The sequence below is a fragment of the Macaca nemestrina genome, chromosome 6, assembly GCF_043159975.1.
Source record: "Macaca nemestrina isolate mMacNem1 chromosome 6, mMacNem.hap1, whole genome shotgun sequence".
Lineage (NCBI taxonomy): Eukaryota > Metazoa > Chordata > Mammalia > Primates > Cercopithecidae > Macaca > Macaca nemestrina.
In genome coordinates, this window is record NC_092130.1 from 96277533 (window position 1) to 96296594 (window position 19062).

The 19062-nt window shown below is 38.7% G+C and overlaps 1 protein-coding gene and 1 pseudogene across 6 annotated transcripts in view; one reads left to right on the top strand and one right to left on the bottom strand.

Moving 5' to 3' along the window:
- LOC105475067 (mutS homolog 3) overlaps nucleotides 1-19062 on the bottom strand; it is a 227046-nt gene that overhangs the window by 130543 nt on the left and 77441 nt on the right. For all 6 annotated transcript variants that reach the window (XR_011624887.1, XR_011624888.1, XM_071098741.1 and 3 more), the window contains exons 11-12: nucleotides 10655-10739; nucleotides 7910-8019 (exon numbers count right to left, since the gene is read on the bottom strand). Coding sequence is in view for 4 of the 6 variants with exons in the window: in XM_071098741.1 (XP_070954842.1) it covers nucleotides 7910-8019; nucleotides 10655-10739 (195 nt within the window). In the remaining 2 variants the exon portion in view is untranslated. The remainder of the gene's footprint in view (nucleotides 1-7909; nucleotides 8020-10654; nucleotides 10740-19062) is intronic.
- LOC105475066 (S-phase kinase-associated protein 1 pseudogene) lies at nucleotides 5695-6176 on the top strand (annotated as a pseudogene).

Genomic DNA, 19062 nt, shown 5'->3' on the forward strand with positions numbered 1-19062 from the left:
TCTTATCTCTAAAATAGAATCACTATCTCTGAAGATAGTTGAAAAAAATACAGATAAAAAATAAAGCACAGTTAGAGATTAGTTCACTAGCCTGACATTTTCTTTCTACTCCCTTGATCCCTCAGAGCTTTAAGTCCTCTGCTTGTCCTATACAAAGACATGTTCCCAGAGAACACATCTTACCTCTTAGACCTCAGCTCTTCTCCCATTCCACCTTGGCTACTTTTCTCTCTTCAAATCTTAGATTCAGACCTCTGCTCCTTTCTTCCTAGGCATTTTCCTTTATTTTTAAATATATATAAACGTTTCTTTTTCATCTCTAAAATTAATCTAACACTTCCCATACATACGTTCACCTGGACAGATACTGTCCAGGATATTTGTCAAAGATAAGAGAATAACTTTTCAGAGAACTGTACTACAAACACAAAATTGCACAAGATTGGCAATTTTACAAAATTCAATGGTTTTTTACAACCTCACATCAGATGTTGAATAAATGTGCCAAACATTTACATAATAATCAAAACACTTGTTTCTAGTAAAGAGATGGGTACAATCAGTCTACTTGTACCAAAAGGAAGAAAATTTGGAAATAGTGGGCCTATTTGTTTTGGGTTGAATTGTGTACCCCCAAAAAGATATGCTGAAGTCCTTACCCCATTATCTCAAAATGTTATCTTATTTGGAAATAGGGTCATTGTAGATGGAATTATTAAGATGAGGTCATTCTGCAGTAGGGTAGACCCCTAATCCAATATGACCATGTCCTTATTAAAAAACACTGTGTGAAGAGACATACATACAGCAAACACACCATTTAACCATGAAGGCAGAGATCAAGGAGCTACATCTACAAGCCAAGGAACACCAAAGAGTGCCAGCACACCACCAGCAGCTAGGAGAGAGGACTGGAACAGATTCTCCCTGATTGGCCTCAGAAGGCACCAACCCTACTGATGCCTTTGATCTTGGACTTTTAGTCTCCGGCTAACTAGTTTTCCCAGCAACATTTATCATATAGAGAATCCTTTCCCCATTGCTTGTTTGTATCAGGTTTGTCGAAAATCAGATGGTTGTAGATGTGTGGTATTAATTTTGAGGTCTCATGAAACTTTTCATAAAGCATTAATGATTTCACCACTCTTCCACCCAAGCTTCACCATAAATATGTTTGTTCTTGCTTTAATTTTTAGCAGAATTCATGTTGTTCTGATAGAAGCTCTTTTCAAACTGGTATCTTATCCCTGTTAATGCCTCAAACTACGTCCTATTCAGATACGCTCTAACAAGTTAGTATGAGTTTACTTTGGTGCCAAATTTTTTTGAAATCTATGCAGTTTTTTCATAATATGCATTTTCCATGAACTTTCTGAAGACCCCTTGTACAGATAATGTAAGACCCCTCATACAAATTAAGTAAACACAGGTAACAATCATGATAAACCCTATATGCTATCAATGAGTGATACAAGGAACATAATTTAGATTAGGAGGTCAAATAAAACCTCTTCAAAGATAGTAATATAACGTTTTAAGCTGAGACCTCAAGTATAAGTAGTTAACCCTGTAAAGATTAAAGTGAAACAGAAGAATATTCTACAAAGAGAGACCACGAAGTAAAAAGACTATCAAGAGCAAAGACTTGAGAAAAAGCTTTGGGACGCTCAGGAACCAAACCATAGACAACAAAAGCAAAAACAGACAAATGGAATTGCATCAAACTAAAAATCTCCTGCATAGCAAAGGAAACAGTGAACAGAGTAAACAGACAAACCAGAGACTAGGAGAAAATATTTGCAAATCATACACTGGATAAGGGGCTGATATCCCAAATATACAGGGAACTCAAACTACTCAATAACAAGAAAACAAATAACCCTACTTAAAAATGGGCAAAAGATCTGAATAGACATTTTTCAAAAGATATACAGATAATAGACAAATGAAACAATGATAAATGTTTCATATTGGCATATTCATGCCAATAGATAAATGAAACAATGCTCAACATCTCCAATCAGAGAAATGCAAATTAAAACCACGATGAGATGTCACCTCACTCCTTTCAGATTAGTTATTATTAAAAAAGATGAAAGATATCAAGTATGGGTAAAGATGTGGAGAAAAGGGAACGCTTGTCCACTGCTCGTGGTATTATAAATCAGTACAGTCACTTTGTAGAACAGTATGGAAGTTCCTCAAAAAACTAAAAATAGAATTACCATATGATCCAGCAATTCCATTTCTTGGTATATATCCAAAGGAATTGAAATCAGTATGTTGAAGAGATATCTGTACTCCCTATGTTCACTGCCACATTATTCACAATTCTCAAGATATGGAAACAACCAAAGTGTCCACCAATAGATGAACAGATTTTTTAAATGTGATGCGCACGCGCGCGCACACACACACACACACACACACACACACACTTTGGAATACTATTCAGCCTTTTAAAAAAGCAGGAAATTCTGTCATTTTTGACAATATGGATGAACCTAGAGGACACAACACAAAATGAAATAAGCCAGGCACAGACAGAGAAATACCATATGATCTCACTTATATGTAAAATATAATAAAGTCAAACTCATAGAAGTACAGATCAGATTGGTGGTTATCAGAGGCTGGGGAGAGGGTAGATGGGGAAAAGGGAGATGCTGGTCAACTGGTGCAAAGTTTTGTTTAGACAAGAAGAACAAGTTCTGGTGATCCACTGCACAGTACGGTAACTACAGTTAATGCATTGTATATGTGTCAAAATAGCTAAAAGAGGATTTTAAATGTTCTCACCAAAAGAAATGATAAATGTTTGAGGTGACAGATATATTAATTAGCCTGATTTGATCATTCTATAGTGTATATATGTAATGAAATATCACATTGTACCCCATAAATGTTGTGATGGTTAATACTGAGTGTCAACTTGACTGGGTTGAAGGATGCAAAGTATTGTTCCTGGGTGTATCTGTGAGGGTGTTGCCAAAGGAGATTAACATTTACTGGACTAGGAGAGGCAGACCCACACTCAATCTGGGTGGGCACCATCTAATCAGCTGCCAGTGTAGCTAGGGTAAAAGCAGGCAGAGAAACGTGGAAGGACTAGACTGGCTGAGTCTTGCAGCCTCCATCTTTCTCCCATGCTGGATTCTTCCTGCCCTTGAACATCAGACTCTCAGTTCTTCAGTTTTTGGACTCTTGGACCTACCAGTGGTTTGCCAGGACTCTGCCCTTTGGCAACAAACTGAAGGCTGCACTGTTGGCTTCCCTACTTTTGAGGTTTTGGGATTCGGACTGGCTTCCTTGCCCCTCAGCTTGCAGACAGCCTATGATGGGACTTCACCTTGTGATCATGTAAGTCAATACTCCTTATATACATCTATCCTAATAGTCCTCTCCCTGTAGAGAGCCCTGACTAATGCAAATATATACAATTATTTGTCAATTAACGATAAAACTTCATAAATTTTTTAAATTAAAAAATGTAAAGTACAGGCAGAAGAGGTACTCATGAAAGAAACTAAATTTATTTTTATTTTTAAAATATATAGTATGCTACTGAAAGTGGAATACCTCTAAGATAAACAAATCTGCCTTGGAAACTAATTATTTTGCTTAACTCAACATTTTAGAGACTCATCCCATATATCCCACCAATGAGTCTGGTACACAGACTCGTCTCACGGTTTTCTTTTTTTCTCCTCTACCAATATTTACAAGCAGAATTTGCATTTTCAGGCTTTTTGATAAAACCAATGACATACATACAGGTGTGTGTGGGTGTGTGGGTGTGTGTGTGTGTGTGTATAAATAAAAGATTGACAAGACTATATCAACTGAAAGAAGTCCAAAGACAGAACCTCAAAAAAATGAATTCAATATAATCTATTTAATTTTAAAAGGCCTTAAGAATAATGGCATGCCAATGTGACATTCATTTATCTAAAAAAAAAAAAAAAAAAAAAAAAAACTACATTGAACAATCTTCTTGCCTAAAATTAGCAGAACTGATAAAAAATACAGGTGAGAACACATAAGAAAAAATAACCTATTTATAAAAGTGAATGTGATATCAGTACAGTAAAATCTAGCCTCAATAATCAAGTGAACTCTCTGAATCAGTCAGTAAGTATAAAGTAAAAACCATTTTTACTTTCTAAAAGTCACTAGTAAAATTTTGCACCAAAGAGACCATTTCATAGAATAAAAGGTGATGGCAGTGGAAAATCTGAAACTTGAATGCCTGGTCCTAGACTTATGAACTATGTGTTTGCCCTTAAGAGCCAGAACAAGACAAAAATACAGAGGAGTTTAAGGGATTTAGGAGAATTCATGGATGACTGACAAACAATGGGATGTTGTAAAACCTGGGGAGATCTGCATTATTTTGCTAAATTCCCTCGTCATCTATTATTTGTTCTATGATCTCACTGTAGAAGAAAACCAGACCCTAAACTTACCTTTGGCTGTCAATGTCAGAGACAGAATATTAGTCTGGATGAGCCACTGATGTGATCAGCAAAGCACTTACGTTAGTATAAACACCACCACCATCACTCCTCACTAAATGATGGGGATACATTCTGGAAAATGCATCGTTAGGCAATTTTGTCATTCTATGGACATTACAGAGCATATAGTTACATAAAATTAGATAGTATAGCCCACTGCACACCTAGGCTATATGGTACAGTATAGTGCTCCTAGGCTAAAACCTGGACAGCATGTTACTCTACTAAATACTGTAGGCTACTGTAACACAATGGTAAGTGTTTGTGTGTCTAAACATTTCTAAATAGAGAAAACACCTCTGTATATGCAATTCCCCCAAGGACCAAAATGTTGTCATGCGGTACATGACTAATTATACAGCTGAGCCACTGACTAATCAGCAGATTCTCTCCAGGTATTTGTTTGGAATAAGTTGCAAGTGCCAATAAAATTAAACTGGAATTCTTTTGAAATAGATTTTAATAGATTAGGAGGATAAAAGTTTAAAAACCATGACCCAAAATAAAAGGGCAAAGAAAAGTTTTATGTGTTTGTTTTTGGCTAACATCAATGTTAGGTCAGTGAAAAGTTCATACTTGAAAACATTAGTGTTGAATGCTTGGCATATTTTCTCTCTGCATTTCTGGGAAGGTAGGATCCCCAGAGATACTTGATTCGGCCCTTAACAACAGACAACATGGTCTAGTGGATTTATCTCAATCCTGGGTACACAAAAGAAAGGAAATGTAACATTGGAAATAAAAAATTTTAATTTACATGAAAAAGTCTGCTAGTGAGTCTGTCTCTGCTGAAACAAGCAAGCAAAAACACAGTAAGAATTGTAGTAGATGTTTAGGCAGCCTTTCCAGCAGCCACAATGCTGCATCCCTTACACTGTTGTCCACAGAAAGCCATCTTGTCTGCGTTTGCTCTCTGAGGTCTGCTTATTTCATTAGAATGCTGAACTACAGGAAATATTTCCATTTTCAGGATTTCTTCTTTATCTCACCAGTTTCCCATGTCTTAAGGTCTTTACGGCTAAGAAATCGGAGTGACCCACTAAATCTGAAAAGATTTGGTAATTATCGTCATCCAAACAGTGTCTTGAGTGTCCTTATCCTCTGCCTTCCTCTTCTTTGCTGACGCCACCCTGCTCTCATAAGCCTCTGGCCAGTGGTCTCCTTAAGCTCAAACACCATGCTGTCAATTAAGGTGCTGAGTTCTGATGGGGAGATATTTGATGTGGAAATTGCCAAACAATCTGTGACTATCAAGACCATGCTGGAAGACTTGAGAATGGATGATGGAGATAATGACGCAGCTCCTCTACCAAATGTCAATGTAGCAATATTTTTAAAAGGTCATTTGGTGGTGCACCCACCACAAAAATGGACCTCCTCCTCCCAAGGATGATGCGAACAAAGAAAACGAACAGAGGAGATCCCTCCTTAGGACCAAGAATTCCTGAAAGTCAATCAAGGATACTTTCTGTACTTCTTCTGCCTGCAAACTACTTAGACATCAAAGGTTTGCTTGATGTTACAAGCAAGACTGTTGCCAATATGATCAAGGAGAAAAGTCCTGAGAAGATTTGCAAGACTTCCAATATCAAAAATGACTTTACTGAAGAAGAGGAAACCCACGTACACCAAGAGAACCAGTGGTATGAACAGAAGTGAAATGTCCTTGATGCCATCACACTGTAAGGATTATTCCAAATACTAGCTGCCCTGCTCTGTTTATAATTGTTAATATCAGACAAAGAGCAGAGAAACACAGCAGCAAATCAATTGTGTGAGCAGAATATTATCCTCAGTGAATGTGTTGTGTGAGTACAGATTCCAAACCTATGGCTGAGTTTCTCATAGTATGATCAAGTTTCTTTTTTCTTTGCCCTGAATAAAACTGTACTGTGGGTTCTCTATAGAAAAGGGCATTTTGAGCTTTCCCTCTTTTTTTGTAAAGTGATGTCTGCCTAGATTATTGTTCAGTTAACTTTAGTGACCTTTTAAAGTTGACATTGTAAGTAAAACACCTTGCAAAAGAAAGAGAAGAAAACAGCAGCAAAACCCGAAACAGTGTCTTCAAGCCTACGACCAACATTAACATCTGCAATCCTTTCTTGAAGATAGTGACTATTTATTAATCACAGAGTAACATGGGGCTAATAACAGCATCTGTGTAGTGAGGCTCTGTGCAGTTTAAAAGAGACAATGCTCATAAAGCTCCTAGCGTACTGTGTGGTGTGAGATAAAGAGCTCAAAACTTTATTCCTTACAGCAATGCTATGATGAGGTGTTCCACCATGTCAAAGGTGAGACCACTGAGGATTAGTGGGAGTGACTCACTCAGTTGACAGAGCCAACACATAGCAGTTCTCTTCACCACCACACCATATTCACTCTGGTCTAGCCAGAGGTGTAACTATTCAGGATAATGGCTTGTTCCTGCTAAGGTCTCTGGAGTCAATGCTGGTTTTAAATCTGATACTTAGCTCTATCAGCTGTGAAACACTGAGCAAGTTAGTGAAGCTCTCTGAATCTGTTTCCTCATTTCAAGGACCTATCTCAGAAGGTGATTTTCAGTATTAAACACCAGTAAATAGAAACTGTGCAATAAATAACAGTTTTCATTCAATAAACATAAACATAAACTACTAAGTGCCAGGCACTGTTCTAGGTCAGAATCTCCACATTTATCTGCATATCAGAATCATCTGGGTAAAATTTAAATCTCAACTCCCTGGTCATGCTGGAGACCAGTTAAATCACAATCTATGGGGGCTGGACACAGGCATCAGTATTTTGTGATGCATCCCAGGTGATTCCAACATGCAGACAACATGCAGACAACCTTGGAAATCACTGTATGTTAGGCACTGGATTCAAGTATCTTCCCTTAGGGAGCTCCAAGTTTACTCACTTTACTCTTCTAAGCATTTCACACCTAACCCCTCTTTTGGACTCCTTGCTGTTACTGCTGTAGCTCGGGTTCTCGGCATCTCTCCCTGAACTTGCTAACTTGACCCCACCACCACTACCACTCAGTCCCCTCCTGCACATAAGCCCAGCTCTGATCATATCAGCCCCATGCTCAGAATCACTGAATGAACTCCCTCTGGCTATGAACTCCTCAGCCTAGCCTTCAAAGTCCTCCACAAAACGCATCTCTCCTCACTATCCTTGGGCAATGCCCTATGTCTGCCAATCTGCAAGCAGGCTCATTCATGAGAATGGGGGAAAAAAATCCCTGTAATACTAGACAGCCAGTCTATTGCTCAGTTATAAAATAAAATGTTACCCAATTTAAAACTGTGTTCTTAGAAATAATGGTAACCTTGGTTTTAAGAGATGCCTTTCACTTCACAATTTTATAATTTCAGATTAAACACCCCAAAAAGGATTCCCTTTACCTTAATTTAAGGAGTGGCTGGGTCACCCACTTCTTTAACTTCCGTCTCCCAAATGAAGTTTTAGTGTGGTCTAAAACCCACAGCAAACTTCCTTTGGTTTTCATATCAGTCTAAGAAAGACCAGAAAACAAGTTTTATTAACTAGACAATTATTTGTGCCAAATGGTTATTTCATATACCCCGATTCTAAATGTCATATATACCTACCACAATGTGGCTTATAACAGGTGTTCATTTAATGTTTGACAGATGAATACATACACACAGAATGAAGGACTGATATTTTACACAGAAAAGGGATCGTTTGTAGTTTTTGGTTACCTAAGAATAAATTATTCAGAAGATTATTTTGAAATGTATGCTTATTCATGCACACTTTCCTGCCTTGGGAAATACAATATAGTGAAGATGATTTAATTTTCCTTTGGTTTTTCACTTACCATTTTATAAACCAATGCTCTCACGACAACACTGAACAAGGTGCTGGAGATAGATATGAACCTGCACTGCACTCTAGTTATTTACCCAGGAAGGATTTTATTTGTTTGTTTTACTAAATCCCTAGAAACGTTTGCTTTTGCCACTTAAAATTTGGGTCCTTACCAAAAAAAATCACAATTAACTAGACATAATTAATTTTAACCAAGGTTTCACAGTAGTATTACAAAACCCACTGAGACATTTAAATCTTGAGACCTAAAATGGCTGTTTCCACTTGAGTTGAGTTTTTTTGTCTTGTCTTTTTTCCTTCTCCTCTGTAAGTAGCTACTTCCAGAGTACCTCCTATGTGCTGAACATAGCAAGGACATGGTCCTGCCCTCAGAGTGTTCATAGCCAAGTTGGAAAAAGGCTCATAACTAGGACACAATGCCACCTGCCAGCAATCAACTAGAAAAGGTGTGACATAAGCTCTCAGGTCTCAGGATTTCAATGCAGAGAACACAGAGAAGGTACAAGGTCACAAAGGTTCCTCTGAGGATGGCTGGACAGGCTGAGGAGGGCAGTTCAGATCAGGAGCAGCACTGCTCCTGAGACCAGAGCTTGACTGGCCTGACTGGGGTAAAGGGTCCCGTGAGGAAGGCAATTCCTTGACACCCCTGGAGAAGCAGGCTCAGACAAGAGAGGTGCGAGAGACATGTGTCCTATTATATCCTTGTTCTCGCTGACACCCAACTCCTACCCTGTACCTCTTTCCATTGCTCCTTGGAAAGGTTGGGGGTGGGTGGGGGTGAAGTTGAGGTACAAAGACAAGCAGAAGATGTTAATTCTCAGCTTCTGCTTCTAAAATGGTGCAAGCCCCAATAAAGGAAGGAATTTTGAAGGGTATTTTGACTCTAGATGATTTCTGCCTTAGGAATTTGATTTCAGAACTGACTCTGTTGTAGTAGGATTTGAACAGGTAAGATGCACAGAAGCAAGGAACGCTTACAATGCCACGGCTGGCTGCAGGCTGACTGTGAGCACTCCTTCAGTCAAGAAATGTCTCTTTATTCCTACTACTTATTTCCTATCATGGAGATGGCTACAGAGTTGATGAGAGAGACCTGCAGGACAGATTTGCAGCTTTTGGATGATGACAAGATAAAAATGTTATTGAACAAAAATACATCTGAACTCAGAATACTAGAACAGACTGGAACAGGAAGAAATTGAGAGACACTAGTTAATAATATGCAGATTCAGGAGTCAGGGGAATAAATTCAGTGTTTACTTTAATTTGCAATAGTAATAAATATTTCTGGAGAATTTTAACTCCTTTGACTCAGATGGTTCAGATGATTCTCCACTACTTAATCAAATGATGTGGGGTTGCTTTTTATCTTTATGATTTTGTTAGGATAACATTAATGTTATAATATAATATCTCATCTTCCCAAGTGATAGTTTAATAAATGAAAGCAGTAACTTTAATCTCCCTGTTATCTTCCTAATTCATCAACAAAGGACAAATAAACAATGAAAGTTTGTGAACTGAGGCCGGGTGTGTTGGCTCACGCCTGTAATCCTAGGACTTCGGGAGGCCGAGGCAGGTGGATCACCTGAGGTCAAGAGTTCAAGACCAGCCTGGCCAACATAGTGAAACCCTGTCTCTACTAAAAATACAAAAATTAGCCAGGCGTAGTGGTGGGTGCCTGTAATCCCAGCTACTTGGGAGGCTGAGGCAGAAGAATCACTTGAACCTGGGAGGCAGAGGTTGCAGTGAGCCAATATGGTGTCCCTTCACTTAATCCAGCCTGGCCAACAGAGCGAGATTCCGTCTCCAAGAAGAAAAAAAAAGTTTGTGAACTGAAATGTTATAAATCTTACAGTCAAAATGAATATCCCAGAAACCTGTTTTATAACCTGAATAATGAAATAAGACTGCAAACTTTTCAACAAAAAGTTAAAGGTATATAGAAAAAATATAACCAAGTAGACAAAAAAAAAAAAAAATCCACTTCATATTAATTTTCAGTGACAATGCCTTTCCAAAAAACTACCTGATATAGAGATGACGTTACAGAAATTGTCAGGATAAGCATGCCCCTCAGTCATTAAAAAGGACAGCTCCATCACTCCCCCAAAAAAAACCCAGAGAAGTATTATGTACAGTTCATTCTCCAAAGAGTGCTACAGTTATCAACTAATAGTGCAGTCAGCTAAAGACACTACATTTTCACCCGCATCTCTAAAAACAGACCGTTGCCTTACTCAGAAGTTTTTCCAAAACCATTTATAATAAACTAGACCTTATGGTTGCCTGACCTGATTCTGTAGGATTTCCAGATTCCTTAATGTTGTTCCATTAATTGTCATAAATTCCATTTTACTTGATAGCTGTTTAAAATTCCTGTAAAAGAATCAAATACAATTAGACTAGATGTAAATGCATAAATAAAAAATTAATTCAGGAACTAGAAACATTCTGGCTACATTACGGCAAACATTAGCATTCTGATAGGAAATCAAACAAAAGGAGCAAAATGAAAATTCATCAGGCTGTTGTATTCCATTAACACTGGTGCTGTTAAGTAGACTGATGCAAGACAAGGATAGTTACTCTAACATGAAAAACAAGAACGGGAAAGGGAAGTAATGGTAACAACATTTTGTTTTGGTTTTGCTCTAGGAATAGAACCAAACGCGGTCTTGATTAGCCAAGCACAGTGGTCATATCTTCATGAAAAGCTGTGATCAGCTAGAAAAATATGTCAAGATACTTAAAACTGTCCTCCTTATTCTTTAGCATGAGATCATCTTGATAAATACTTTTAATCAAGATTCTAAGCCAGGCGCAGTGGCTCACACCTGTAATTCCAGCACTTTGGGAGGCCGAGGCAGGCCGATCACCTGAGGTGAGGAGTTTGAAACCAGCCTGGCCAACATGGCAAAACCTCGTTTTTACTAAAAAATATAAAAATTAGCCAGGCATGGTGGTATGCACCTGTAGTCCCAGCTGCTCAGGAGGCTGAGGCACAAGAATCGCTTGAACACGGGAGGTGGAGATTGCAGTGAGCTGAGATCACGCCACTGCACTCCAACCTGGGAGACAGAGCGAGTCTACATCTCGGCAAAAAAAAAAAAAAAAAAAAAGATTCTAACATATGCAACAAGTGTTATTTTCTCTGTAATTAACAATACATATGCGGCTTGGAGCAGTGGCTCACGTCTGTAAACCCAGCACTTTGGGAGGCCGAGGCGGGTGGATCACGAGGTCAAGAGATTGAGACCATCCTGGCCAACCAACATGATGAAACTCCGTCTCTATGAAAAATACAAAAATTAGCGGGGCGTAGTGGTACACGCCTGTAGTCCCAGCTACTCGGGAGGCTGAGGCAGGAGAATCGCTTGAACCCGGGAGGCGGAGGTTTCAGTGAGCTGAGATTGTGCCACTGCACTCCAGCCCGGGTGACAGAGTGAGACTCCGTCTCCAAAAGAAAAGAAAAAAAAACACACATTACCATGGCCACATTTAGTGGGTATAAAACACTGTTACTTCCTTAAACTCAGTTAAAGCATTCACACTCTCCTTATTGTCCCTGTATCTATCCAAAACAAAATTAGAAGTTCAATAAATTTCAAAAAGATTTGAGAATGAGCTACAGCATGACTAATAAATGTATGTACAATTCCAATTCGTGTTAAGAAGTACTAATCAATGCAGTACTAATGCAGTAATTCAATTTCCTTTATCAGCCAGTCCTTAGATGTTTCTGTCAATAGCCCTTACAGGCTTGAGAGCTTATTTTTAAAGGCAAGGAAAATAACAGCAGGTCACTAAATTATTTAACAAAAGAAAGGCATAAGTGTTTGTGCTATAAACCTAACCACCCTTCTCATAGCTGTAATTTTAGGTAACGTCCAGTTTCCCGAGTTAAGAAAACAAGCCATCACCCAGAACTTTAGAGAACCTAAAATCAGAGCCCGAAACACCAGTACCCAAAAGAGATTCCTTCACTTCTAGATGACTCCTTTGACTAAGGCCCCAAAGCCCTGGAAAAGAGAAATACTTTACCTCAAATTAGGAATGTTGCCTAGTAACTGAATGCTGTCCTTTGGTGGTGTAATGTATCTGTGACAGGTTTGAGCTAGCTTCCAAAGAATGATAATCTGTTAATGATTTTCAGAGGGAAGCAACTCCAAAACTGAAGGATAACAGGTGTTCAGCCCTTTCTCTCCCTCTTGTAGCAGTTAACTTAATTTGTCTTGAATTACAGCAATTTATGTTGTGCCTCTACCTTCCTTAATAGATCTAAGCTCCCTGAAGGCAAGAATTATGTCTTAATTCATTTTGTACCACCTGTAGGGCTCAGCGGACAGTAGATGCTCTACAAATGTCTGCCATCTTCCTATGGGAAAACCAGGTTGGCTTTATTTTTTTCCCTTTGAATCACAAAGCTCCAGAACTGTCTGTGAAATAGCCAGATAGTTATTAAATGTAAAACATTATTTACAGGAAGAAACAGTTAGGCAGTGATTGGCTATGTAGCTGACAAGAGCTCACTTGAATTCATGGTCAAAGATCTAAGTTGGAAGTTTGGCTGATAGCCTGGGCTCTGAGTTGGTATCTAACCAGTTACCCATATGTTTAGATATGAGTCCTTACTTTGGCTGTTCTGACAATTAGGTTTAACTAAGTCCATCCTAGGAGTGACTAGTTAACATGTTAGCGCCCTAATCAGACATCGACTCTAGAAGGGTGCTTAGTTGGCATCTTTGTTCATTTGGGTTATAACAGAATACCTCAGAATGGGCAGTCTGTAAACAGAATTTTATTGCTCAGAGTTCTGGAAGATGTCAAGTCCAAGATCAAGGTGCCAGCAGATTTGGTGTCTAGTGAGGGCGCAGTCTCCATAGATGGCACCTTCTGTGTGTCTTCACATGGAGGAGGGGCAAACAGTTCCTTTAAGTCTTTTCTATTAATTTAAGGGCATTAATCCCATTTGCAAACGTTCTGCCCTCATAACCTAATCACTTAGTAAAAGGGCCCTTCTTAATATCTCCACAGTAGTGATTAGGTTTCAACATGTGAATTTTGAAGGACACAAACATTCAGGCCATAAGAGTTGGCATGAGACTAATCAAGAAACCACAATCTAGCAGCCTTTCCTAAAAGCATCTCAGCTAGCTGCCTTTATCTTCTGTCAACAACAGATGTGTAAGACATAATTTTTCACTGTGGTATGGAAGTTTGTGGGCTGTCCAGAAATACTGCCCAGTTGCCTCCTCCCTCACATGAACAGGGTATAATAATCCTATAAATCCAACAGACCATACCCTAAGGGATGGTGTTTTAAGGCTTAGGATTCTGAAAGCATCCCCTGTTCTACCCATTATCTCAGGGTTTGTTCCCTGACTCCAACTAAAAGTGAACTGTCGCTATTATAATGTTGCATATGCCTCAAGTGAACCACTGAAACAACGTACTGACAGAACACCAAAAAGACAATTGGAATTTCATAGAGCTAGAGAAGAGTTTACATGACTGTTTTTGTGCCTGCTTGTAAAAAGTATCTAAATGAGTGACAGAATTCAGTTTGAATTAACCCACTACCTGGTACACAGCAGGTGGGGTAGAAGGCTTACAGCCTTCATCTACATATAATTACCCAATATCTACAATATCAAAAAGAAACCAGTAACTGTGAACAACCAAGTTGGTTTTTAAGTTAGCTCACAACCTTTAGAGAGCACAGGTATAGGTTATTTTAATTAATGGTATGAATGTAAGTATTAATGTGTTGTGTGTGTGATTTTTTATTTGGTTGGTTGTGGGTGTTTTCTGTGTTTTCTTTTTGCTATGTGTGTTTTTGTTTTTTCTTTTTGCCCTTACTAAACAAGTAATCTAAATTTCAAATTAGATGCTGTTTTTTAAAACTGATATCTACATTGACTTTAATAAAAGATCAACCACTGGGCAATCTTAAATCAGACTGATTCCCATCTAGAATAATTATCAAGCAACTACAAGAAGGACTAACCATGCTTCTGGAGTTGCCATATATTTCATAAGTATTTATAAGTATAAATTTATAAGTATTCTGGAGTTGGAGTCTTCCTTCCCAATAGAAATGAAATTTCCTTCTGTTAGCACCTGTTTCCATTAGAATTATATATATTTTTGAACTAAGGGTTATATCTACCAGCATCCTTAAGTATCCAATAGTATCTGATCACTGACCTGAAACATTCAAGCAATTCTAAATTATTTATCCTTGTGGAAGACAAACTCTATGTGCTTTGAAACTCACCAACAACGTGTGGCTAGAATTCATGCTGTGTGAACCTGCATAGAAATCTTATATACAACATGGGAAAATAGTTTATCAATATTTCAGACACCAAAAATATAATAGATGCTTTTTTTTCCCCTCAATAATGGGAGGGAAACATCTTTGCCAAAAGCTGCACAGAGAAATTGACTCTGTATTACTCTAACCCTGCTTACAAAAAAAAAAAGGAAAACCAATCTTTTTGACTTAGACAAAGGCAATAAGGGTACAGAATTTATTTAAATACCATTTTAAAATGGAAACAATGACAAAAAAAACTACCATATAACACATGAAATCTATTGCTGAAAATACTTCTGTATGTACAGTTTTCAGAGTTCATAAATTCACCATTTGTCTAACTTTTCGGCAGTTAATGTGATTTATAAAATATAAATTGTATTATATTACAAAACTTCAGGGTTGTAGATTCACTTACAATTGATTTGTAATTAAACAACATGACTAACTTTGCATTCCTAAATCCTGCCAATAAGCCCATTAGAAAGGCAAATAATGAGAAAAGTGTATGTTGAGTCCACAAGACCGCTGCCAGGTTCAGTGATTCAAGGAGGATACACAGGACTCAACACAGAATAATACTAAGAGCTATGATTTACTACAGTGAAAGAATGCAAAGCAAAATCAGGCAAAGGAAAAGGTGCCTAAGGCAAAGTCCAGGGGGAACCGGGCATCCAAGAATCCTCTCCAGGCGGAGTCACACAGGATGCACTTAATTTCCCCAGCAATGAATTGTAACAACACGTGTGAAATGTTGTCCACCAGGGAAGCTCATTAGAGACTCAGCACCCATGATTTGTATGCCAGACTGGTCCCATAGACACTGTCTCCCTACCATGTACCAAAATTCCAGCTCTGAGAAAGTAGGTGATCAGCATAAACCACGCTGTCTGCAAAAACAGTTAAGGCACAGTGAGGCACTCTCATCAGGAAATGGTGAAAACTCTTCCGAAATTCAAGGTCCCAGACTCCAGTCAAGGGCCAAACTTGCAGGATGGCCTTTCTAAGGAAAGCTTTGTGATCAAGCCTGCTATGTTAGTTTTTTGCACATCCCTCTTTTTAAATTCTACTTCTCTAAAACTATATGTATTACATTTATTTGTTACTATATTCTTTCAACTTTACGCTTCAGTCCTAAATTGATCTTTTTCTTTATACTTCTTTCTTAAATCCTATCACCTCATTTCTAAGCTTTCATACTGCTCATTGATGTTCTTTCACATCTAGTATCATTTTTTTTAGTGTCTTTTAGCTCATTTTAAAACAGATTTTTTTTTTTGGTGGGGGGGACGGGTGGGACAGGTGGGACGGATGGGACGGAGTCTCGCAATGGCGCAATCTCGGCTCACTGCAACCTCCGCCTCCTGGGTTCAAGCAATTCTCCCGCCTCAGCCTCACGAATAAGCTGGGATTACAGGCACCCGCCACCATGCCCAGTTAATTTTTTGTACTTTTGGAGAGATGGGGTTTCACCATGTTGGCCAGGCTGTTCTTAAACTCCTGACCTCAGGTGATCTGCCAGCCTCGGCCTCCCAAAGTGCTGGGATTACAGGTGTGAGCCACTGCGCCCAGCCAGATCATCATTTTTATTTCATCTGTGAGCATGTTTTTCTGGCATGTACACATTATCTGTAATGACATCCTACTCCTTATTCTCTTTCTTCTCATAATAATTTTGTAAGAAATTTGAATTTGGTTCTTTTCCCATTGCTAATTTTTAAGTGAAGATTAACTTTCCTGAAGTTTTAGAACACGGGCAATGTTTAGGACAGCTTTTCTAACTTCATACATCTCCCTCTTCTGTTTTTGTTTTGTTTTGTTTTGTTGGAGATGGAGTCTCGCTCTGTCACCTAGGCTGGAGTGCAGTGGTACGATGTCAGCTCACTGCAACCTCCACCTACCGGGTTCAAACAATTCTCCTGCCTCAGCCTCCAGAGTGAGTGGCTGGGACTACAGGTGCCCACCACCACACCTGGTTAATTTTTTTGTATGTTAGTAGAGATGGGGTTTCACCATGTTGCCCAGGCTGGTCTTGAACTCCTGAGCTCAGGCAATCCGACAGCCTTGACCTCCCAAAGTGCTGGGATTACAGGCGTGAGCCACCATGTTCGACCTTTTTTTTTTTTGAGATGAAGTCTCACTCTGTCACCAAAGCTGGAGTGCAGTGGCATGATCTTGCTCACTGGAACCTCTGCCTCCTAGGCTCACACCATTCTCCTGCCTCAGCCTCCCAAATAGCTAGGATTACATGCACCCGCTACCATGTCTGGCTAATTTTTGTATTTTTAGTAGAGACGGGGTTTGGCAAGGCTGGTCTCGAACTCCTGACCTCAGGTGATCAGCCCACCCTGCCCTCCCAAAGTGCTGAGATTACAGGCATGAGCCACCACACCTGGCCGGCAATCATGTTTTAAACTTAATAGAATGTTTTTCTCCAGCCTTCCTCTTCTGTTCTTTCTGTGCAGTGTTCTGCGCAGTGTTCAATTGTGCCACCTGACCTCTGCTTTCAATCATAAAAAATTAACTGCATGAGAAATGTCCTCCAACCATAAACAATGAGAAAACTGGACAAAACATGTGAGGGGGAAAACTTTTCAGGTATATTTGGCACAGAACTGTGATTCCTGAGAGAGGAAAAACAAATGAGGTAAACAACATGACTGCCTCCTTGGTGGGCACAGGGAAACTATAATTTGTGAGACAGAATGCCAGATAACAGAGCTGCACATAGAGGGAGCTCCAGAGATCTGCTGAAGGGTCACCTCAACTCTTGCCAAATATCAGTCCTCAAAGTTGTTTAGGAACCTCTGTGGGACCTGGTAAATAACCACCAGAAATTAGTAGTGAACAGTGACCAAAGTTCACAAAGAGCTTGGAACACTCTCCAACCAGAGTAGAAATACCTCAAAATACATGATGCATTGGGTATAAGCCTCAGAAGGATATTGCCTTAAGAATGGAATTAAAATAGAGACAAAGATTTTTCAATCTCAGCACTACTGACATTTAAAAGTGTGTGTGTGTGTGTGTGTGTGTGTGTGTATCAACTTTATTGATATAATTCACACACTATGCAATTCACCCACTTGGAATGTGCAATTAGGCGGTCTTTAGTATATTAAAATTGGCCAACCATCACCACCATGTAATTCTAGATATTATCACTCCAAAAAGAAACTCTATACTCATTAGTAATCACTCTCCATTCCCCCCCACAACCCAAGAGCCCTAGGCAACCACTAATCTTTCTCTCTATGGATTTGCCTATTCTGGATATTTCATATAAATGGAATCAGACAATACGAGACTTTTTGTGACTGATGTCTTTCAACTACCATAATATTTTCGAGGTTCATCATGTTGCAACATGTATCTGTACTTCATTCCTTTTTATGGTTGAAAAACCTTCTATTGTATGCATGTAACACATTTTAGGTATCCATTCTTCAGTTGATGGATGTTAGGGTTGTTTCTACTTTTTGGCTATTATGACTAATGCTCTTATGAACATGTGTATAACTTTTTATGTGGACATCATATTCTCATTGTCTTAAGTAACATCTAGTGGAATTGCTAGATCACATAGTAAATGTCATGAGGTACCACCAGACTGTTTTCCAAAATGGCTGTACCATTTTACAGTCCCACTAGCAATGTATGAGGATTCTAACTTGTCTGCATCCCAGACAATACCTTTTTTTTTTTTCATAGTTATAGCCATCCTAGTGGGTATAAAGTGGTATCTAACAATGGCATTGATTTGAATTTACCTGATGCTTAATGATGTTGAGCATCTTTTCATGTGCTTCTTGGTTGTTGGCATATATTCTTTGGAGAAAAACCTATATGGATCATTTGTCCATTTTCTATCTTTTTACCACTGACTTTTATATATATATATTTTCTAGATACAAGTCCCTTACTGGATACATGATTTGCAAAAATTCTTCTATTCAATGGGTTGTCTTTTCACTTTCTTGATGGTGTTCTTTGAAGAATAAAAGCTTTTATTTTGATATAGTTCAACGTATCTATTTTTGCTCTTCTCACTTGTGCTTTTGATGTCATACTTAAGAAATCCTTGCCTCATTCAAGGTTACAAAGATTTAGACTTATGTTTTCTTCAAAGAGTGTAACAGTTTTAACTCATAACAGGTCTTTGGTCCATTTTGAGTTATCTTCCAAACTCAAATATGACAGGAAGTAAGGCTCCATCTTCATTCTCTTGCACAGACAGCTATCTTGGCACCATTTGTTTGAAAAAAATCTTTCTCCACTGAATTGTCAGTAATCAAATGTCCATAAGTTTATTTCTAGACTCTCAATTCTATCACATTGATCATATGTCTGTGCTTATGCCAATTCCACACTGTCTTTTCT